Source organism: Aythya ferina (assembly GCF_964211825.1).
Source record: "Aythya ferina genome assembly, chromosome: 13".
Lineage (NCBI taxonomy): Eukaryota > Metazoa > Chordata > Aves > Anseriformes > Anatidae > Aythya > Aythya ferina.
The window spans coordinates 1,922,613-1,943,039 of NC_140311.1; the positions used below are offsets into that span (position 1 = coordinate 1,922,613).

General features: G+C 47.3%; 1 protein-coding gene across 2 annotated transcripts in view; it reads right to left on the reverse strand.

The window, feature by feature from the left end:
- The window catches only part of BRWD3 (bromodomain and WD repeat domain containing 3), a 52,967-nt gene extending 33,132 nt beyond the window's left edge, over positions 1 to 19,835 (reverse strand). The window contains exons 1-10 of one of the 2 annotated variants that reach the window (XM_084534430.1): positions 19,576 to 19,835; positions 19,413 to 19,471; positions 19,213 to 19,242; positions 18,931 to 18,990; positions 11,565 to 11,715; positions 9,542 to 9,640; positions 3,458 to 3,618; positions 3,071 to 3,292; positions 1,653 to 1,753; positions 932 to 1,002 (exon numbers count right to left, since the gene is read on the reverse strand). In XM_084534430.1, the coding sequence (XP_084390556.1) occupies positions 932 to 1,002; positions 1,653 to 1,753; positions 3,071 to 3,292; positions 3,458 to 3,618; positions 9,542 to 9,640; positions 11,565 to 11,715; positions 18,931 to 18,990; positions 19,213 to 19,242; positions 19,413 to 19,471; positions 19,576 to 19,612 (991 nt within the window). In that variant the 5' untranslated portion in view covers positions 19,613 to 19,835. The remainder of the gene's footprint in view (positions 1 to 931; positions 1,003 to 1,652; positions 1,754 to 3,070; positions 3,293 to 3,457; positions 3,619 to 9,541; positions 9,641 to 11,564; positions 11,716 to 18,930; positions 18,991 to 19,212; positions 19,243 to 19,412; positions 19,472 to 19,575) is intronic. The other variant, XM_084534429.1, reaches the window with a different exon arrangement.
- Positions 19,836 to 20,427: the final 592 nt, after the last annotated feature.

The following is a 20,427-nucleotide window of genomic DNA, read 5'->3' on the forward strand; positions in this document are numbered from 1 at the left end:
ACATATCGATTTGAAGTGTATGAGAAATTATTGCTGAATCGGGAGCTTTTAATTCCGTTTAGTATTCTTTTTTTGTGCAATATTGTAATGTGCAGTTTATGGCATTGAAGTAGTTTCAGCTATTTAGGATTCATGGTTTTAAGAAAGGAACATGGAAAACGGTCACATGGCTCTAGAATAGCACTCAATTTCAGATAACGAAAATTAATGAGAAATTACATGATTTTGCTTGCAACAAACCACTGTTGTTGAGAATTCAGTGCTGCAACAAAGGATGCCAGTCAAGTTGGTATTTCCAAACACATACAATGGACCACAGGGACCTGGTCACTTACAGATCATTCAGTAGATGATTTTATACTTCATTGTTCAACACGAAGTACTAAGCAGATTAGTGAATAGCTGCTCACTAACCCAGCCTCACTGCTGTGCTCCCAGCCTGGTACAGGCCCTATTGTTCTGCTACAAAGCAGCATGTGCAGCCTGGGTAGCCGGAGCAAAAGACAGAAGACAAAAGTGTCCCAAGAGAAATACTGGGAAGTACTGAAGGCCAAAGAAGTCTCTAATTAAGGAGAACTGATTCTCCTACCGTACAGCCAGATCTGGGATTGGCAAAAGTGTGATCTCTGAACAGAGGCCACCTGTCTGCCAGATTATAAGAACTTTCCATTGCAGAACTTTACAGGCTGAAAGCTGTCTGCCTCTGAGGTGGTTGAGCCACGTTAGCTCGGAAGGAAAGAAGGAAAGAACGAGAGGGCAGCTTGAGGCAGACAGCATGGAAAGTTTCCAACAATCACAATTTGGCAGTGCTGTGATTAACTGAAAAAAAGGTTTGATACCACTTGCATTTAAAAGTAGTAAAAAGAAGCCCTGCCACCAAAGGAATTACAGTTCACAGAATACTTTCAGCTACCTACTAATGCATACATACCTGAACTGAAAGAAGAACAAGAGATCTGAACACCAGGCCTGGACCTCTCTGCAAATTTTACAGGGCGATCCCTACATGCAACAAGACAACATTTTTATTTTTCATTGCTTTAGTCCCTCACTGCAACTTAACAGGTCAGGTCAGTATGTCCATCATAAAACCCTTTATTTCAGAATTCATACCTAATTTTTCTACAGCTTATTTTTCCTTTGTTTAGTAAGAAAACCATCATTTTCTAAATTAAAAAAAATAATTTATTTATCATGATACTCACCAACTTAAATCTATTTAAAACAGAACCTGACAATCCTTTAATACCATTTACTTCCTATTAAGTGTGGGTTTGATGACATCCATAGATGCGTGTTCGTTGGATTAAAAACAATTAAATAACTTTGCTTGTACATTTTAGGCAAGGACTTGGTCCTAAACATGAAAGCATTAAGTTCTTCCACAGCACTGCCTACCAACGCACAACAACCCCAAATAATAGCTTCCCCTCTGGATCGTAATGCCACAGGCTCTGCAACACACACAAGAAAGCGCTCTGCAGTCACACCACAGTGGTCCAGCAGCAAGTCTGTGGCAGAACATATCCCCAAGAAACTTGTTCATTGAGAAGAAACAGTCCCTGAATTATCCCAGCATTCCTCTCCGCTCTAAAATTCGGAATAAACTTGTCTTTCTTTTAAAATAATTATAATTATCTGAACAGGCTTACTTAAACTTCATGGTGTTAGCATGCCACTGCCAGAAACAGATTGTTCCGTCAGCACCAGTAGAAGTGAGGTATCGTGTTGTGCCTTTTCTTGCTGGAGAGAACTAAAAATAAAGTTTTAAGTTCAATCAGATAATTTTATTCTCCCCTTACATGCTACAATCTTGCAAACGGACGTTGACAAGAATTTTTTTCATTAGCACCTTCGCTTTCTCCCCAGGAGTACAGAGAGCAGTATTAGGAACAACCACAGAATCTGAACTTGCACAAAAACAATGACAAGGAAATGGAAAATACCCACTTTTTGGCTAGCAAGTCTGTTTTTACCACACAAAACTTAAACTGGAGACATGAAACAAGTTTAGACAATCTGAATGGGGCAAGAAGATGAGAGAATACCACTTTAATCCTCTATCTGCCTGGTATTTGATAAAGGAATCAATCTTTGTTTCCTCAAAAAGCCATAAATAATAATTACTATTTTCTAAATAACCAGAGTTTTCCAAAAACCTTGTGAGGGATGTATGTATATGTAAACATTTTTTTAATTTAAGTAAATACATAAAACACAAATCCAAATTATAAAATATCTCCAAAAAATCACCTTAAAGTAAGCAACTTGCAACAGAGTTAAAAATCAGAGAAAAGTGAAAAGTACAGGCAAGAGGGGGAGAAATGAGATCCCCAGAACTACTGGCGTGTAGGAGAAGATTATGATGAATCAAAGGCAGCAAAAGTTCCAGCAGAAAGGTATTCTGAGCTAAATGTCCTCACTCAATCCCTCCTTGATGTGCATAACCTGCCAAATTGCAGGGACTGTCTATTTTTATCCTGGAATTTTCCTTTGTTGGAGGTTTCTGTCTAGCCAATTTATTTATTTATTTATTTTTAAAGTAAATAAACTGCCAATTACCAGCCATTACTGACTGTGTCATCTCTACAGAACTGGGTGCAGGAAGTTCAGTCATTTTTTTTGCAGCTCCACTGTTGTTTACTGGCACAACTGAAACCGCAAGGGCACAAGTGGAGGTTATCTACAAACCCTCACCTGTGCTGTGGCTGCTGGATGCTACACCAGTGAGCACAGCCCCTTGAGGTACAGGCTAAAAAAACGAGCAAACAAGTAATGTGGAATAAGGATTTTTTGCTGACAGTAATTCCTCTGAAACGCAAATACTCTCCAGGAATGCTGGAATGTTGGTTCAGTTGCTGCGTCAGGACTGCCACCACAGATTTCTCTCTGCCTCAGCTAGTTCATCTGATGCTCTCAATTGAGAGCAAATCTTGATTTGCCCTCAAGCTGGGGCAAATCTACGCTGCCAAACACAGACAAAAAGAGAAGTTTTATCCCCGGTTCATAATCCACATTCATTAGTACCATTTTAATTTACCAGTTTATGAAAATAAACACTATTCCTTACCTGTATGGAAGTAATGGAAGCTGAATGGCCCTGCAGCACTGCGACCGGGGCACAGGTTCGAAGACACCAAACTCTGACAATTTTATCACAACTGCCTGCAGCGAGCAGCGTGTTTTCGTAGTTAACAGCCATGTCAGAAATTTCAGCCGAGTGTCCTCGCAACGTTGAGAGCAGGCGCCCATCGTCTGTAGCCCAGATTTTGACCAAGCAATCATCTGACCCCTAAAGCCACAAAAATTTCCAAAGATTAGATAAAATAATATACACGTTGTGTGCCCATAACGTCACAAAATTTTGATTCCCTTCAGTTTCTGGAGGCTGTATCTGCATCTCAAGCAGTAATTAAGAGGCTGTTGAGGGACTCAAAAGTAACATTTTTAAACTTACTGTAAAAATCCTTCTCCCACTGCGATCAAAGGCTATGCAGTAAACAGATGATAGATGCCCCAAAATCCTCTTGTGCATCTTCATCTGTTGGTAGGTGGATGTTGGGAACAAGTGGCTGAAGCGTCCACAGCCAGTTAATTGCCTGGCAGAAATTATATTTACTGGAAGGGAAAAACAAAACAAAAAGAAAGCTAAGACATGGATTTTGTCCAGAACTCAAAGTAAACAAGTGTTACGTTAATATAACATTTGGTAACAACTTCTATAAATCTGAACCTCTGCCACCTTATCACAAAAGCATGCACGGTCTTCCAAAAAGTGAGCCCACTCCTGATGGATGCTTTCAATGCCTACCACAACACACACTACGTCTGCTGTATTAAAAAAATATTAAATCAAAATAAAGTGGTTGAATGACCAGAAGTCATTCCAAGCATTCAAAACACGAGCAGACAACAGAAATACTTATTCCCTGTGGCTTTGGAAAACTTGGTATTAGTAATATATAATTTCCTTATAATTTTTGGATGACAACAATTAAAGGTTATTCTAAATGCCTTTTCTTTTTTCTTGTAATGAAAATATTTTTCATTGTAATGGATCCCAGATCATATGTAAGGGTCAATGGTCTTCTACAGGTTCCCTACAAAACCTCTCTCATTATTAGCAGCAGCAGCAATACCATTTCATTTTAATCACAACGTAATTTAAGAACAAGAAATATGCAGCATCAATGGAAAAAGCTGAAGAGTAGCAGACACAAGAAAAAACTACAACAACAAATGCTATCCTATTGCTATACCTAGGAGTCTTTACAAAAACAACCTGAAATCTAAATGAACAAAACCATCAGGTAAAAACCAGCACTGTTCGCAGGTTCCCTGGTGATAACTACGAGTCTTTCCACTAGACAAGGAGAGGAGAAAATAAATATGTAAATAAAATAAATAACTATGTAAATAAAAACTCTGCTGGGACACACCACTGAATGCAGCTCATCGTAGCTGCAGAACACAGGAAGATCCTGATTCTAATCTTTGATCTGACACGTAGTTTGAGATCACTTTTGGCGCTTGATTGTACCTATCCTAATTCATACCACTTCCACTTTTGATTTCAAAGTTTTACGAGTTTTTTTTTCCCCTCCCAATGGTACTTAAAGATCTCATGCTGCTACATTGGTGGTTTTGTTGAGTACTTGCGATAGGAGGCTCCCTGAAGAAGCCCCTTATCTTGCCTCCTGCACATTGCACTAGGCAGGGCTTCCCAGGAAGCACACGAAGCTCTCACGCCTTTCAACCCTTTAGTTTAACAGCACAGTGCCTTTGGTTTAGTAGCAGCGTGAACAACTTCACCCATTTTCTTAATTGTATCATCCCATTGCCTGCCCACAAAAAAATAAATAAAATATGGAAGATGTTAGAAAAAATCACCACGTCAAGAAGCCCAATTTCAAAGGGTTATTCACTGGTAACACACTTCTGCACACTTGTAAGACTGAAGCATTGACACACAAGCAGACAGAGAAATAGGGAAGAAAAGCGAATTGATCCAGATTTACAGGAAGTGTTTTTGTTTCTCACTTTTATGCTCTGGAATTTGGCCCATTTTTAACCCCTCAACGTAACTAAAATGTCACTATTAGAAAAAAAAAGTTGCATGGAAGATGTACAGGTTTGCAAAAATCATCAGGCTACTGCCGAGACCTTATCCTCAGTCAATATTTGTTTTTCATGTAAAAATACATAATCAGCAGTACTACAGAGGCAAAATGCACTAAATTAATTTACTATCTACCTACTGTTCAGCCTATATCTCATACTGTACAGGAACTGTTAAATGGAAACTGCCTCCCCTAGCAGAACAGAAATGAAATCCTTAACTTTTTTCCCCACCTCTTGCAGGAGGATCCAGAGATCCCATTGTGATAAATGCTGTGCAAAGGTACCTTCAGGATTGCCTGTGCAATTATTTTTATACATTGCTTAAGTACTCCAGCTTAAAACCTAACTTTTAAAAAGCATTGCATCTCTTTCCCCCTCAGTGGGTAGCCAGCGCAGAGAGGTAGCCACTTGGCAAGCTGGTAATTCTGCTGTGCTTTGCAGGGCTTAAATCATGTAAATACAGAGTAAAAGAGTACCTGCCTTTGGACAACTTCACGTGGCTTTGAAGATTTTTAATCACACAAAAAATCGTGTGAATCAAAACGGCACACTTGCATTTCAAAGTATTCCCAGTAATCACAACACCTTGTGTGTGCAATGCTCCCAGGTGATCCTGCTGGAAATTTACCCCTGCCCATGTTAGGTTTTCCTCCGTGGGATTTCCAACAAGGTCTAACAACAGCCTGGCACCTAACTCACAAAGCCTTTCACTTGGTGCTCAGCACCCGTGTTTTCCAGGCAATTCCTAGACTTGCAAGCAGTTCAGCCTCAGAGCACGTAAAAGCCACTTCACTTTTGTGTGCATCCATTTCCCCATTTCTCAGTCCCCAATGGATAACTAAAAAATACAAACACTGTTCATGAAATGCTTCCATTGACTGTTTTGCAGAAATACAGCCTTCTGGTTGTGCTGTAAGGGCTGTCATCTTTAGCAAAGCAAGAGCACCTTGGAACAAAAGTAGGAAGTATTCAATGCATCTGATCCTCCCTGTGAAAACGCTTCGGGTAGCAGCAACGTGTAGCACACACAAAGCTCCGACTGAGAGCTTTTCCTTCCTACACGTGGTGAATCATCACTGCCTTCAAAGGAACTGCAAGTAACGCTGCCTTCCCCACCAAATAAAAAACAAAACCCTACAAAATACAGAAATCCAGCTTCCAGGTCTCACCATTTTGGTAGGAGATTAACGGGCATAGTATCTAAACAGGGAATTGCATGTACACGATGAAAAGCCCTGTAAAGTTTCCTTTTTAATACAATTACATTACTGTACTCAAAGCTTAAAACCATTTAAAAAGATACTACTGAATCCCACACAGAATTAGCCAAATAGCCCTAAAATCTTTTAGCAACCTATCTAATTAGCTGCTGTACTTCGGGCCATACTGGGTGTAACAGCTGCCAAGTCTACCCCCTTCCCCTCACTACTTACTAAGAAAACCTTTCAAAACTGTATTGGTGTTATTTGACATTCAAGGTCTTGTTTTTAAGAAATGAAGCAAATTTTTTTCCAGGCCTGCTTCTCAGGGGAAGTCCTGCAAGGGGCTGCTGGGGAAGGCAGCCCGCTGGCTCGGGCAGGAGCTGGCTTTTTCTGCCGCAGCATTTGGTGTACGCCACCTGGCCCTGCAGCAGCATGGCCAGCTCCCACCCTGGGGACAGGCTGGGGAAAGCCCTGACTTACAGCAGCAGCATCGCAGGAGGTGTAGGAGAGGCAAATTCAGCATAAATCAGTGATTCTTTAATTGCAATCCATGCTAGGAGAGGTAACAACGCAAATGTAAAAACCCTTACAGGAACGCTGGCATTGGGCGGATAAAACAAAACCCACAACAGCCCTGCCATGGAAAAAATAAATACAGAAAACAAACATCACAAGTTTCAAAGTTAAGTCACAACTATAGAAAAAACGAAAACACGTCAGTGTGGACAAAGTCACCTAACCGCAGCTGCTTTAATCCCTCCTCTCTCCATAAACCCTTGACTCGCTCCATTTTTTCAAGCCAAAATCGAAACCAGAATATTGGTACAAACACTAGGTTCGGAAATTTCCCCCCCAGTATTAAGGGTGACGATTCCACATCGCTATATTTTGCCTTTTGGAACAAGCACCACAACCTCACAACACGGCCACCACGTTTCATGCTGCCAGGGCTCGCTGAGAAGTCGCTGCCACCCGCGTCCGTCTCCGTACAGCCCAATTTCTTGGGCACGGCCATCATGCAACGAAGTTTCTGGGCCAGAATTTTGGGGGTGCTGCTTTCACTGCGTACAGCTATACGCGTGTGAACATGCTCATACACGGGTTAAAATACTTCTGGTAACCAGCTACAGAGGGCAACCATCCTTCTTTCTGATCTGCTCTGTGTGGCTTGCAAAAAAAAGCCTCCGACAAACCCCAGGCAGTACTCAAACCCAGGTTTATCATCCAGGAATAATCACATTTCTGAGCTTCTCTGTGACCAATCTTTTCGTTTTCTGACTGGAAGAGACAACAGGAGTCCCAAACACAGCGCTACAGCAAAACCTGCAAAGAAACAGCCTGCAAGGCCAACCTCGCTGCGTTCACCGTGCTGCCCTGTCAGCAGCAGAAAGCTACACCAAGGAGGACTGTATTCTTCTAGAAACCAGTGTTTACAAAAATGATTTTCAGGCTATGAAAGAAAGATTTCCAACCAACACTTTTGTGTTTCTTAATAGCAATTCGTGGAAAAACATCAAAACCAACAAGACATTCTGCTTGTGAAGTCACCAAACAGCCACCAGCCAAGCAGCACAGACCTTTGTCATGACAGCATGCCAATGCTGACGTCCAGCCCGTCACTGCTGATCATCAATAACAAAGCATATTCCAAAAACATGTGGTCTGGTTCTCCCCTTATGGAGAGGGTTGATGCAGGAGTACTTACAGAAATACAACTTCTACAGAAATTGAGTTTGTGCAGTAAATCTAAATCCAGCTGATTAGCAACCCACCAACCCAACTGCTAATTGTACAGTAACTTCAGAACCAGCCTAAAAGGATAAAAATAGAGGTATGCACAGAAGTAACCTTACTAATATATGGAAATAGTTATTTATTTTTTAATTTCCACAACATAACCCAAATTGTTTCACAGTGCAGGAAAAATACTAATGTAATAGTTAAATATGAACCAGTTCTAGGCAAATACCCATTTCTCTTTCAACCACGAGATCCATATTAACTTTTCTATCCTGTCACTGCTGCCAAAACACCACAGACCCTATGCAAATTGCACTATCAATTTCATCCATAAGCAGCCTCTACATTGTCCCTTTCGTGTCAGACAAAGGTTAATTTTTAGTAATGAGAGGCAGGGAGAAAGTGCAGCATCACAGAGGAACAGACGTGGCAGAAGCAGAGACTCATTCTGATCCCTGAGTCTCCAAAGGAGGAACTGCTGATGGAAATCTCCTTAAAAAGAGAAATTATTTCCAGAGATAAAATAAGAATTGTAACCAGAAGGAAAACTACACAAGGTACTTTCAATATACTGCTTTTTAAGTTAAATTAATAGTGATAGTTGGATGCAGTTCAGTAGAAAGACTTCCCTTTAGAGACTTCCATTTAACAGATAAGAGAAACCTACGTGAACGGATCCCCTAACACACCAGGAGAAGCCTATACATCTGCACAAACACTCAGATGGCAAACACAGATAAAACACCCTAAGAAGAAAACAAATCACGACAGACAGCACCTATATTTATGCCTGCAAGAATCAAATTTCTTTGCTATAAAAGTGGTTAATGAAAGTTTAGACTGTGCAAGAAAAATACTTTCCAGTTTAAGCAAAGTAGAGCTCTCTGGTGATGTATAAGCCGAATGCCTAACACACATCTGAGTTTTATACAAGTTCTTTAGCGGGGTGGACAACTGACGCTGAAGCAGTACAAATGTTGGTTTGGTGATTATTTCCTCTTTGGAGAGGGATGTTGCAAGCAGTCTGTTTTCTGTCACAACTGAACTGAACTGAATTCTTGAGACAAAAAAGTTCTCTGGGAGCCAGGCGCTTTGTTCTGGCTGAGGTTCCCGAATAAGATTGCCTCCACGCCTGTAACCGTGCCTGTTCAATCCCGTAGGCATACACACATGTTATGTAGGCATATCATAAAGATTCGAGCTTATTTCCCCTCCAAAGAGGAAGGTGACACGCAAAGCTTTTGAACATGACCACAACGTTTTAACATGTGTGCATACGTTACAGAAGAATCAAGCCAGAATAGTGCAAAAAAGGTTATTCTATTGTGAAAACCCTTTTTTAGAGCAATTCATGGTGACATATCAAAAAATGCCATTATGGAAAACCCCTATTCGCGTTTCAGACGGTAACTTTAAGTTGGAATATTAATAAAACTACAGAGAAGGAAAAAACACCTTGTTTGCGTGTCAAGACTCACCCACGTTTGGTGGTTTCCCATAATTTACAGGTAGTTCGGGAGGCCGGCCTCTGTGGAGAGCTGCAAATGCAGATCCTTTCCATAGCGTGTGTCTGAAGTCTGCACAGGCAAAATTAACAGCAGGTAAGTGAAACGAACAGCCCAGCTGGGCCCAACTGCCCAATTTTCCCTAGAATCAACAGCATCAAGCACCATTCCCAGCGTCTTTTGGGTCATGTCCCAGCCTCCAAGTTCAACCGTTCTCTTGGAAGAATAAGATTGATCTTTTTAAATAGTTTGTCAGGAATTTAACAGTGAGAGGAAGCAATATGACTGAAAGTGTCTTCAGCTTGGTTTTGCTTCACTTTGGTAAGAGTCTGATATGCTGGAAGGAAAGAGAATGCAAGAAGTAGGTGCACTTGGTATGAAGCTGAGCTCTGATGTGTTTTTAGTCCTTCTGGAATCCCAATACATGCAGGATCCCTCTTTATGAGCTGTACATTTGAGAATAAACACGCATATACATGTGTTTTCTCCTGGAAAAGGGGAGAAGGGATTTTTTTTTTCCAATACATCTGTTTCTTTGCAGTCGGTGGCAATATGCCCTACTTTCAGAGTTTTCTCTGCACCCCAGCACCCCCCAAAAACCCTGTTTTTAAAATGAAGACTGTTTTCTTTAAAGGCTCTCCAGCTATCTGCTGCCAACTGGCCTTAGAGAGCCTTCTTTCTAGAACAATAGTGATTTTTCTGAGACTGTTCAGAGTGCCTCAGAAATTAGACCTGGACTTCTTCCATTTCTGGCCATCTGGAAGGAGAGAAACGAGCTTCCACAGCGAGTAAGGACTGAAACAGAAGGATAGTGCCACAGATTGGTGGCTCTGCGCATCACCATTTAGATCTGTGACTGTGATGCCTGCAAGTTTACGTGACTCAGAGAGCCCTGAGAGCACCTTCCAATTACAGCCCAAAACGTACCACGGAGTATTACAATGATGCACCTTAACAGCACCACTTACTTCCTAAAATTGATCAAAATAACTAACTGCTAATGGGAAATGGGAGCTTCATACCGAAGCAGAACTGGGGGTAAAAAAAAATCCACGTGTGTCAATTGACTCGGACTGGAAGGTCCTGCTCTCCATCCCTGCCCTGCTCCCAGGACGTTGCTCCTGCTGCCTCTCGTCACCTCCGGCACTCTGATCCTTCCAGGAGCTAATTTAATTCACTACAATAGCAGTAATAAATTTTGCAACAGTTTAGCTCTCTGAATCAGCAGTCACAGGATCAGATAAGTTCTGGCTCCTACAGGGGAGAAGTGGCAGGGGCAGGTAGCGAGGAGGGACGGGAGGAACCGCTCCTTTCAGTAGCAGATGGCTCTCAGATCCACTCAGTTCTAACACAAAAGTCTGCTTTCAGGATCATTATCTCAAGCAGAGCGGTTTTTCAAAAGGCCTGGCCTGGTGTTCTATTCACGAAGGGAACAGGGGATTTTGGTCAAATTAACTTTAAGCAAGGACAAGCAGGAATTATCACCAGAGAACCCTCTAAACGCTGCCCCAAATGCTACCCTACCCTTCAACCTGACGGACCCATGCATGGCCAGGGAGCCAAATAATGGAACTTCTCAGCGTGAAAAACAGCCCAGCAAAACATAAATTCTGCTGGCTTCTTTCAGACACACACGTGCTCGGGCGTATGAAGAAAACGGCTATTTCAGATGGATCGAATCTCTAATCCAGCTCATCATTTACACAATCCTTGGCCCAAGGTGCTAGGGAGGGTGGGGAGGGGAAGCAAGTAGCAAGATCAGGCAGCAACAGCCGAGAGCTGCTTCGGGTGGCGTTGCCAGCCAAGAGCAGGTATGTGCAACAGGACCAGCACCCGCTGTGTTTTAGCTGGACTGCAACAGGAAAGCAGGAGCTGACAGGCAAATGAGATAAACCACGGCGCATGCAAACAAGCACAGATCGCGCAGCAAGAATTGAAACAAAAGGGGGTTACTCATCAAAACCCAACGCAGCCACGCGTGCATGGGGAATCTTACCTTTTGCTGCCCGTAACAGAGACTGCCGCCCAACACCTAGCAAGGTCTGCACACCTAGGACACTCTGGGGGATCTCCTTGTCTAAGAGCGGTCCCAGCCTCTCGCAGATGCGAAGAAGATAATCCGGAGGGATGTGTGCATTGACAGCCACCTAAACAACACAGAAATTTGTTTTATTCTTGCTTCTGCCGGTATTTTTCTCCCGGCTCATACTCGAATATTCAAGTTAGTTGTTGAAATCAAGTCTAGCATGAAAGTGGTGAAAAAAAAACCTCCGAATGAATTATACCTAAGATGTCTTTCAAAGTGCCACAGAGCGCTGAAAAAATCAGACTAGAAAATCAAGGTAGCAACAGCCAGAGTCATAATTTAGGACAACCTTCAATTCCAAACAGAAAATCCCCAAAATTCAGCGTTCTCAGGGCAGTACTCTGATCAAACAAAGGATTGCCTGGGGACTTTTTCTGAAGTCTGTTTTGCCCTTTAACTCCTTCTTTTCACATGCCGTACGTCTTGCTCAGCTGAGACGCCCTTGCCCCAGTCACACCACTGTAAGCAGCACCCGTAGCACAGCCTAAACACCCTAAATGGGATCGTTACAGCAACTCCCAGCCCCCAGTTTTAGCAGGCAGGAATAGGTACCTCTAACACCCACACGTGTCAGCTTCCACTTTGTCATCCTGAGAAAAACATTCTTCCTTTTCCCCTGTAGACAAAGGCTGCTTTCTCCAGAGAGACAATGGTTTTTCCTGCCAGTCTGTTCGAACAGCAAACAAACTGCGCCTCGTTAACCAGAACGCCCTGCATCTGCCCGACTTCTGCTACATTTACTAGCTGGCAGCAAAAACTCAGCGTCAGAGCCCATTTAGGTCCTTCAAGGCAGGACACAGAGCCACAGACATCTCCTTCACGAGGACCAACAGGAACAAAAAAAGTAGCCGTGAGTGGAGACTGATAAAAAAGTTTCATTTGAGCTATATAATTGCTGTATCTATCGCAGCATTACAAAGAACATGACGATACTAACACAGATTTCTGTTTTCCCAAGCCACAAGCCCCTGCCAGGTAATACTAAATAGTACCTGACAGGGCCTGAGCTGTGTTTATTGTACAGAAAAAGCAGACGCGTGGCCATGAGCGCCCCTCTCTCCTACAGGACCACTTTGGATGCATCCAGGCGCACGCTGGTGCTGGTGACAGGCTGTCAGTTCCCTCCTGGCACAACACGGCCAGCTTCTGTCCAGCTGCAGTGTCTCCCAGCCCGATTAAATCCTCAAACAAGTTTCCCTCAGCACCAGCTACAGCACTTAGCTAGTGCAGAGCAAGGTGCTCCGGCTCCCCAGCTCAGAGAGCACTCACCCGACAGAAGGGGAAGGATTTCTGCCAGGTTCAGGAAAGCTTCCAGATTCACACGGGGCAGAGCTGGTGAAAAGGAAGGAAGAGGACCACTGCTTTGAGCCGCACAGCACCCGCAGCCTGGCCCAGCCATCCTGGTCACCTGCATCCCCTGGGGAACGCCAGCCCCCGGCGCACCAGGGGAACAGCAGGCAGCAGGAAGGAGGAAAAGGAAACTGCTTCGCTCAGGGGTGCTGCCAAAACGCTGCTCGCTGAGCCATGGCATCAGGCAGACGATTGCTGCAGGTCGTTGGGAAATCCCTCGCTCCAATTGGGCAGCAGCAGTGGTGCTACGGAGCCCAGCGCGGTGAGTCAGCTGCGTTACGATGCAGTCACGGCAGCACCGAGAAGACTTTAACCAAAAAAGCCAAGCCTTTCCTAATGGCACACACAAGGTGTCATTTAACTAAACCAAAGCGAACTCCTCCAGTCCGAATGGAAACTCGTAGAGCCTCTGGGTCGCTGCCTGGTAAAGGGCTGCACATCAATAACAATCCACGTGGGAGCTGAGCTGCTCCAAAGCCCCAGGCTCTGCTGGAAAGGGAAGAATCGTACCTCTGCAGGAGAAATAAACCTGAGGGCTGCACTAACACGGTCCCATTCCAGGAATTTCCACGCAGTGAAACGGTGAGTTGAGAAGAAAGGCCGTACACGATGCAATGGTTGGCAAAATGAGATGAAAGGATTCGCTGGACTTCTGTATTTGTCCATCCCTCTTAGCCATTGCTCAAATGCTAGAAATATCTTAATGACAAAAAAAAACCACACACACAAACAAAACTTTGTTATCCTGTGCTAGCCTCCCTTCGCTATGTAAGGGGAGGATCTGAAACAAAGGCAGTCCTGAAGAGAAAATCTGAAATTTGCCAGCTTCAGGGTACGAAACGCTGCTTCACGTCGCTGATAATCAGGAAGGTGTTTCTAAGTCAACAATTGCCACTTCTAGCAATTCTTCAAGCTCACGAGGTAAGAAGAAAAACGGTACGCAATGCAGAAGCAGTGAAAATTTACATTTTCCTTTTAGGGTAGAAAGAAACCACCACTAATATGCCATTTCAGAAAGCCCACAGAATTCTCTCGGTGTGCTGGATGGAAACACCTCCCTGTTTGCCCAGGAACACGCAGGTTTTGAAGCATCACCACTGTTTAGTGCCTAGCGAGAGGCGCTGAACTAAACTTGGCAGCAAACACCCTGCTTGGGGCCGGGGCACGGCTCTCCTCACACAAAAGCACGAGTTGTTCAACAGGCAGCCCTGCCCAGCCCCGTGCACCTACTCCGAAGCGGGAAGGCACTTCACACACGGAGATTTCTGCATTCAGGCAGTTCATCACGGCGAGCACGGCCACATCTGCAGGCCTGCCAGCGCTCAGAGGTCGAAGATGGATGCTCCAGGCTCGCCGAGCATGTGGCAGTCGTCTGCGGCTGCCTGGTGCTGATTTGTCTGGGCGACCCAGGCGCTAAGCAGCTCAGGCTCCCAGACATCTGGCTGCTCGCTGCCCAGACCAGGAGAGTTGGCAAATCCAGCGTGGAGCCAGAGTTCAAGCAGCACGAGGGAGCTGCTGAAGCAGCGAGATTTCAGCGCTCAGTTTTACTATGTTGAAAACTTCTCTGAGCAACTTCTCACAGGGCGCACATCGCCCAGACCGAGCGCCTATCAACGTGACCATTGGCCTTATTAACGAGCCCTGCTCATCAGACGTGCCACCCGCCAGCACAACCAGACCTGGCTGAAGAAGAAAGGCCGTAGGGCTCTTCTCCCCATCACTCACATGTTTGCACGGGGCAGAGAAGCCCCAGGAGGCAGCCCCTGACCTGTAGGTTCCCACCGCTGTTGCTACCAAGCAGCTAGACAGGCAGGCAGCACGAGAAGTCCGTTCTCCCAGAGATTTTTTTTCCATAGTAACTTCCAAATCAAATGCTTCAACTGCAGCCCCGAGCCAAACCAGCAATTCTGTTTGCAGGTTCCCGAAAGAACTTGAAACAAATATTCCCCCTTCACCTCTGCACGAGGTAGCCCTAAGTGGGTTTTAAGAATCTTTCCAAAACACAAAGCTGCAAACGTATGAGCGAGAAAAATGAAGTTTCCCAGATCAGATTCTTGTTAAAAGGACAGAAAAAAGCAAAGCTTAACATCAGTTACAGCCACACCTTGTAGCCCAAACCCCATGAGGCAAAATATAATACCGGTAAGGACATTATCAGCTCCCCATACGTATTAGCAAGTATCTCCAGAATATTAAAAACTGGTTTAGAAAAAAATTAGAAAATGAGGAAAAAAAAAAAAAAAGATGGAAACAAACAAGTAATACAAGTCAAAAAACGTGTTAAATAAAGAGTTTTTAAAATAACTTGGAAGAGCTGAGCAGGCTACGTGAGAGCCAGTTCCGAAGACCGGGATAAATTGTAAAGAAAACCACGTTTTGTTGGCTTATTTTGGGAGAGATGGGTTAAAATGTCAGAGCACAGGAACGCCACAGCACCATGGGAGCAACTGCACAGGACGTAGATCTTACAGATCTAAAGACTTTCAAGAATGGGGTAAAGTGGATATGCCCTTGTGGAAGCAGAATGCAAATAGGATGCTGCAGTGCCAAGCAGCAGCAAATAAGGCACGGTGGGGTTAAAGTCACGGCAGGGTTAGGGGAAAGTCATGGCCCTAAACCTGTCCGTGCTCCTGCTGTTGGCACCACTACAACGTCATCTCAAAGGCTGCTAAGAAAAGGGTCCGCACTGGCCAGCCGAGACAGGCAGGAGGCTTGTTTGTTGCAGGGATCAACAAACCAAATCCCCTGGTATTAGCCTTGACAGTTTCTCCTCCCGGGAACATTTCAATAAACAGGAAACAAACAAACAAAACGACAACTCTTTGCCATTACTACTGGTAGGAAGATGCCCGTGTTCCCAGGGGCTGGCACCAGGAAGCCCCACGAAACATTGCTGCGAAGCTGGAACTCCATCTGATGGAACTGCACCCGATGCAGAAGCTGTTTGGATGTAAAACCTGATGGAAGTAACACTGAGAGCAACGCGGACCTGCACGAGCTCCTGCACACCAGGACCTCCGTGGGCAGGAGGTTCTGCAGCAGATCTCTACTCTCCAGAAACCATCTGACACTTGTCCCGTTTGCCAAAACACCAATCAGTTCGGAACCAATTGACAAACGTACCCAAAAGCAGCAGAGGAGACCAAGAGGACCGAGGCAGCTGAGCGAGCAGGAAATTACTCAAGACCTCAAATATGGAATCTCAGCAAAAGGAAGCTCCGACACCGGGCTTGCACAAGATGTCAACAATATGCAAATACACGCAAATTTAAAAAGCCATTAGCCACTCAGCTTCCCTGGAGAGGGTGCCTTGGAGCCACCACGCCACCAGATGACATTTTCCTGAGGTGACAAAACTGTAACATCTCTCTGCTGCTAATGCTGGGATTGGCAATATCTATAAATAACAGCACCTTGGCCTCACAGCTCGCTTTAAATCAATGCAGACGGACGAGGCAGAACCTCGAAGCCAAATCCCATAAGCTGTTCCACGCCAGCCTCTCACGGATGCAAATTCCCCGCTCAGATACGCTGTCCAACAACAGCTGATTTTCTGCGTGCCCTGAAATCAGGCCTATCTTCAGCACGGAGAACAAAACGGGCTTGGACAGAACAGACGGTCCTGCGAGAAGTTCTTGAAAGCCAGACGAGGGTCATTCGTTTTTATCGGGAATAAACAAAGATAATTTCGACCAGCAGCCCAGGGGAGACTGTTGTGATAATCTAAGGCAGCTCAGCTCGACTTGTCTGCCCAGCAGCTGGCTACACATTAAACTGCTGTGGTTAATTTAAAATGGAAGTACTAATTGCGTGCAAGTCTGACATACCTAAGACCTTCCTAATGAGGGCGAGGACCCTCCCCTTTACGAGCTCGTTTCGTGTCCCACGACCACCAGCAGCCAGCAACAAAGTGAAAAGTGCTTGGAGCACGCAGACCTTTGGAGTACACCTGGGCGCTTACCTCGACAGGCAGCCACATGTTGCACATAAAAGCACTCCGAGGTGGAAATAAACAGAAAGACAAAGGGAACCCAAACGCACAACCAGCTCAGGTTCTCTGCAGGCTTTTGCTCACTGGACACAATTCCTATTAGTGTATCTTAGTGTTTTTCTGGCTTGCAGTACCTGACATTTAAAGTAAGAGAGCAAGTTCAAATAAAAAAGGAAAAAAAATCTCAACAGGGAGATTTCAGTTCTTTACTAAAAGCTTGAGGGATGGGGGAGTAAACATTTCCTAGACAAAAGCCGCCTGGTAGGCGATTTGGTTGTTACATCTTTATCATTTCCAAAAGCCCTGAGAGCAGCACCAACATCCTCAACAACAGGACTACCAGCATATTCCCCCAGAAATACCAACGCCAGCCTCAACAGCCGAACTGAGAACGGAAAACAAAGTTGAAACATCAGCAATTAGAACAATAAATTCTCTGTCAGATTCTCAGGAGCAGGATATCAGGCAAACAAACGAGAAATCTGACTTCTCTGGGTTTGTAAACTCCCATGCAATTATCTCGGGCCCGCCTGCCCAGCGCAGTTGCAACACTCGGCAAAGACTGGAACTGAATTTGTTTGCCTGCTTCTAAGCAGTCAAACAGGAGAAATGGGTAGAAAAAAAGCTTCATCCCCAAACGCTAGCGTCAGTAATTACATTTTTTTGTTCACGAGGTGAGCGAGATCATTAAAACAAAGCTCCGAGTTATTCATTCTCCACAGCCCAGGCCTTGTCCTACACATTACATCCATCCACCTGGCTAGCACTGAAGCCAAGCAGCTTAGGTTCATTCATATACCATCAAATGCATTCAAAGGGCCAACTTGCAAACACATCAAACCCAAAGGAAAGGAAGGACGAGCCTTTCCTTCAACATCCTCGCCAGTGAAAGCTTTGGTCTGAGGATCCATAAGGAAGCTCAGCTCAGCTCAGCCCACCTAGCATCTGCCAGCAAGGATTCCCATAACGGTCCCGTTCCTCGCTGTAAGTCTTGTTAACAGCTAAACCAAACTAGAAGAGAGGCCGTCAGAAAGGATCGCTGTCGATTAGCTTCAGATAGAAGAAAAACCGAGCTCTGATAGCGCTGCACACCACGAAGCAGCTCCCCACCGATTCCAAGCCTCCCCTCACGCCTCCGTTTCCCATCTGGGACATTTTACCAAGATGTGCGTGGCCGCAGCACTGACCCCCACCACACCAGGGGAGCTCTGAGGGCTTCCCTACCACACCCCAGGGGCCGAGAGGAGCAAACCCAGGCGGCACCACAACCGCTGAGGCCAAGCCGAGCCCGACGGCTGACCTCCCACCTCCCACCTCCCGCTGCCGGGCACGGCTCCGCCGGGCTTTTTCCTCACGTTTTCCACACAGGGCCCGGCACAGGCCGCGACCACGGGCCTGATACCGGCGGCTGTGGCCGTGCCGGGTCCCTCAGTGCCCTCAGGGCCCGGCTGAAAGCGGCGCCCCCCCCCCCCCCCGGGGGGCTCCCCCGGCCCCCCTCAGGCCCGGCCCCGCCGCCGCCGGCCCGGCCTCACCTCCACCCCCCCCCCACCCCTCCCTCAACCAGTTCCTCCGCCGCCCCGCAGCCAATCAGCCGCCTCGTTACATCGCCGCCCGCCCCGCTCCGGCTTGTAAGGCGCGGCGCCATTCGCCGGGCAGGGCTCCGGTACGTGCCCTCAGATAACCCCGCCCGGCCCCACAATGGGCACCCCCATTACCCCCCCGGTGCCCCCATTACCCCCCCGTTACCCCCCCATTACACTCGCACGCACCCGTCCTGGCCCCGTTCCGAGCCACGGCCCCGTGGGGCGCAGAGCAGCGTGGGGGGGGGGGGTCCTGGGCTGAGGACATGGGGTGGGGGGGGGCACGGAGCCGGTACCGGAGGGTTTTTGTTTTTTTTTGGGGGTGTGGGGGGGGGTTTATGGGGTGTGGGCTCACCAGGTCCTCGAAGCTCCGCCGGTGCTCCTTGCCCTGCCAGTCCAGGCGCCGGGGGATCAGCTGCGGGGAGGGACGGGGGCGGCGGTCAGACCCCTCCCTGGGGATGTTGGGGGGGGGGGACAGCTCCGAGCCCCCCCCATACGGCTCGGGGCAGCCCCCCAAAAAGGCTCAGCCCGGCTCTCCCGGCCGTGCTTCGCCCCCCACACCCCATCCCATCCCATCCCATCCTGGGCACCGGGGCTGTGCCGTGCCGGGACAGCTCAGCCCCCGGCTGCCCCTTACCTGGTGCTCCTCCAGCTCCTCCACCAGCACCTGCGGGGACAGGGCAGCGGCACACAAAGGGCGTGAGGCCGGACACCCGCAGCACCCCGGTTCCCCCCCCTACCTCCCTCCCCACCTCCCCACGGCCCTCCCGCTGCCCTCCTGCCCCGTCCCGTCCCGTCCCGTCCCGTCCCGTCCCCGCCCGGCCCGGCCGCGCTCACCTGGGCGGATTTCTTGCAGGGCCCGGACTGCAGGAACCTGGCGATCAGGTAGTAGAGCTCTGAGAGAAGGAGGAACAAGGAGGGAGAAAGGGACGCGGTTACAAAGCAACCGTGCAGCCACCGAGCCCCCCCAATCACCCCCCAAGCCTCCAGCGCTACCCACCGGCTTCCAGCTGCGTCGGGGCGGCCGCTGCCGCCATCCTCCGACGGAGGAGGAGGAGGCCCGGGGGTGGGGGGAGAGAAGGGGCAGCGGCGGGTGTCTCCCCGAGGTGTCGCCGCTCCTCCTACAGCGGCCGAGCCCCTACGGCCGAGCCCCGGTGCGCGGCCGAGCCGCTCGCCCCGCCGCGGCTCCCCGCCGGCTTCATGGCAGCGCCGCCGGCCCCGCCGCGATCCCCGGCCCGCAGCGCGCAGCGGCCCGCAGGGCGCCCCGCCCGCCGCACGGGGGCGCTGCCGGGAGCCTCCCGCAGCCGGGGAGCGCCCAGGCGGAAGAAGCGGGCAGGGGAGGACCGGGCATGGCCGCGGTTCCTCCCCCGCTTCCTCCCCCGGTTGCTCTCCCGGTTTCCTTCTCCTCCTCCTCCCCTCACGGTCCCGGCACGGCTCGAGGGTCTCCGGGATGTCCCGGAACGGAAAGGCTGCGGGCAGCCGGGTTGTGCGGTCGGCTGTTGGTGCGAGGCGAAAATAAAAGAAAATAAAATAATAAATACAGATTTTAAAATAAAGAAAATAAATCACAGAATCACAGAATTTCTAGGTTGGAAGAGACCTCAAGATCATCGAGTCCAACCTCTACCTAACACTAACAATCCCCACTAAACCATATCCCTAAGCTCTACATCTAAACGTCTTTTAAAGACCTCCAGGGATGGTGACTCCACCACTTCCCTGGGAAGCCCGTTCCAGTGTCTAACAACCCTTTCGGTAAAGAAGTTCTTCATAACATCCAACCTAAAACTCCCCTGGCGCAACTTAAGCCCATTCCCCCTTGTCCTGTCACCAGGCACGTGGGACAACAGAC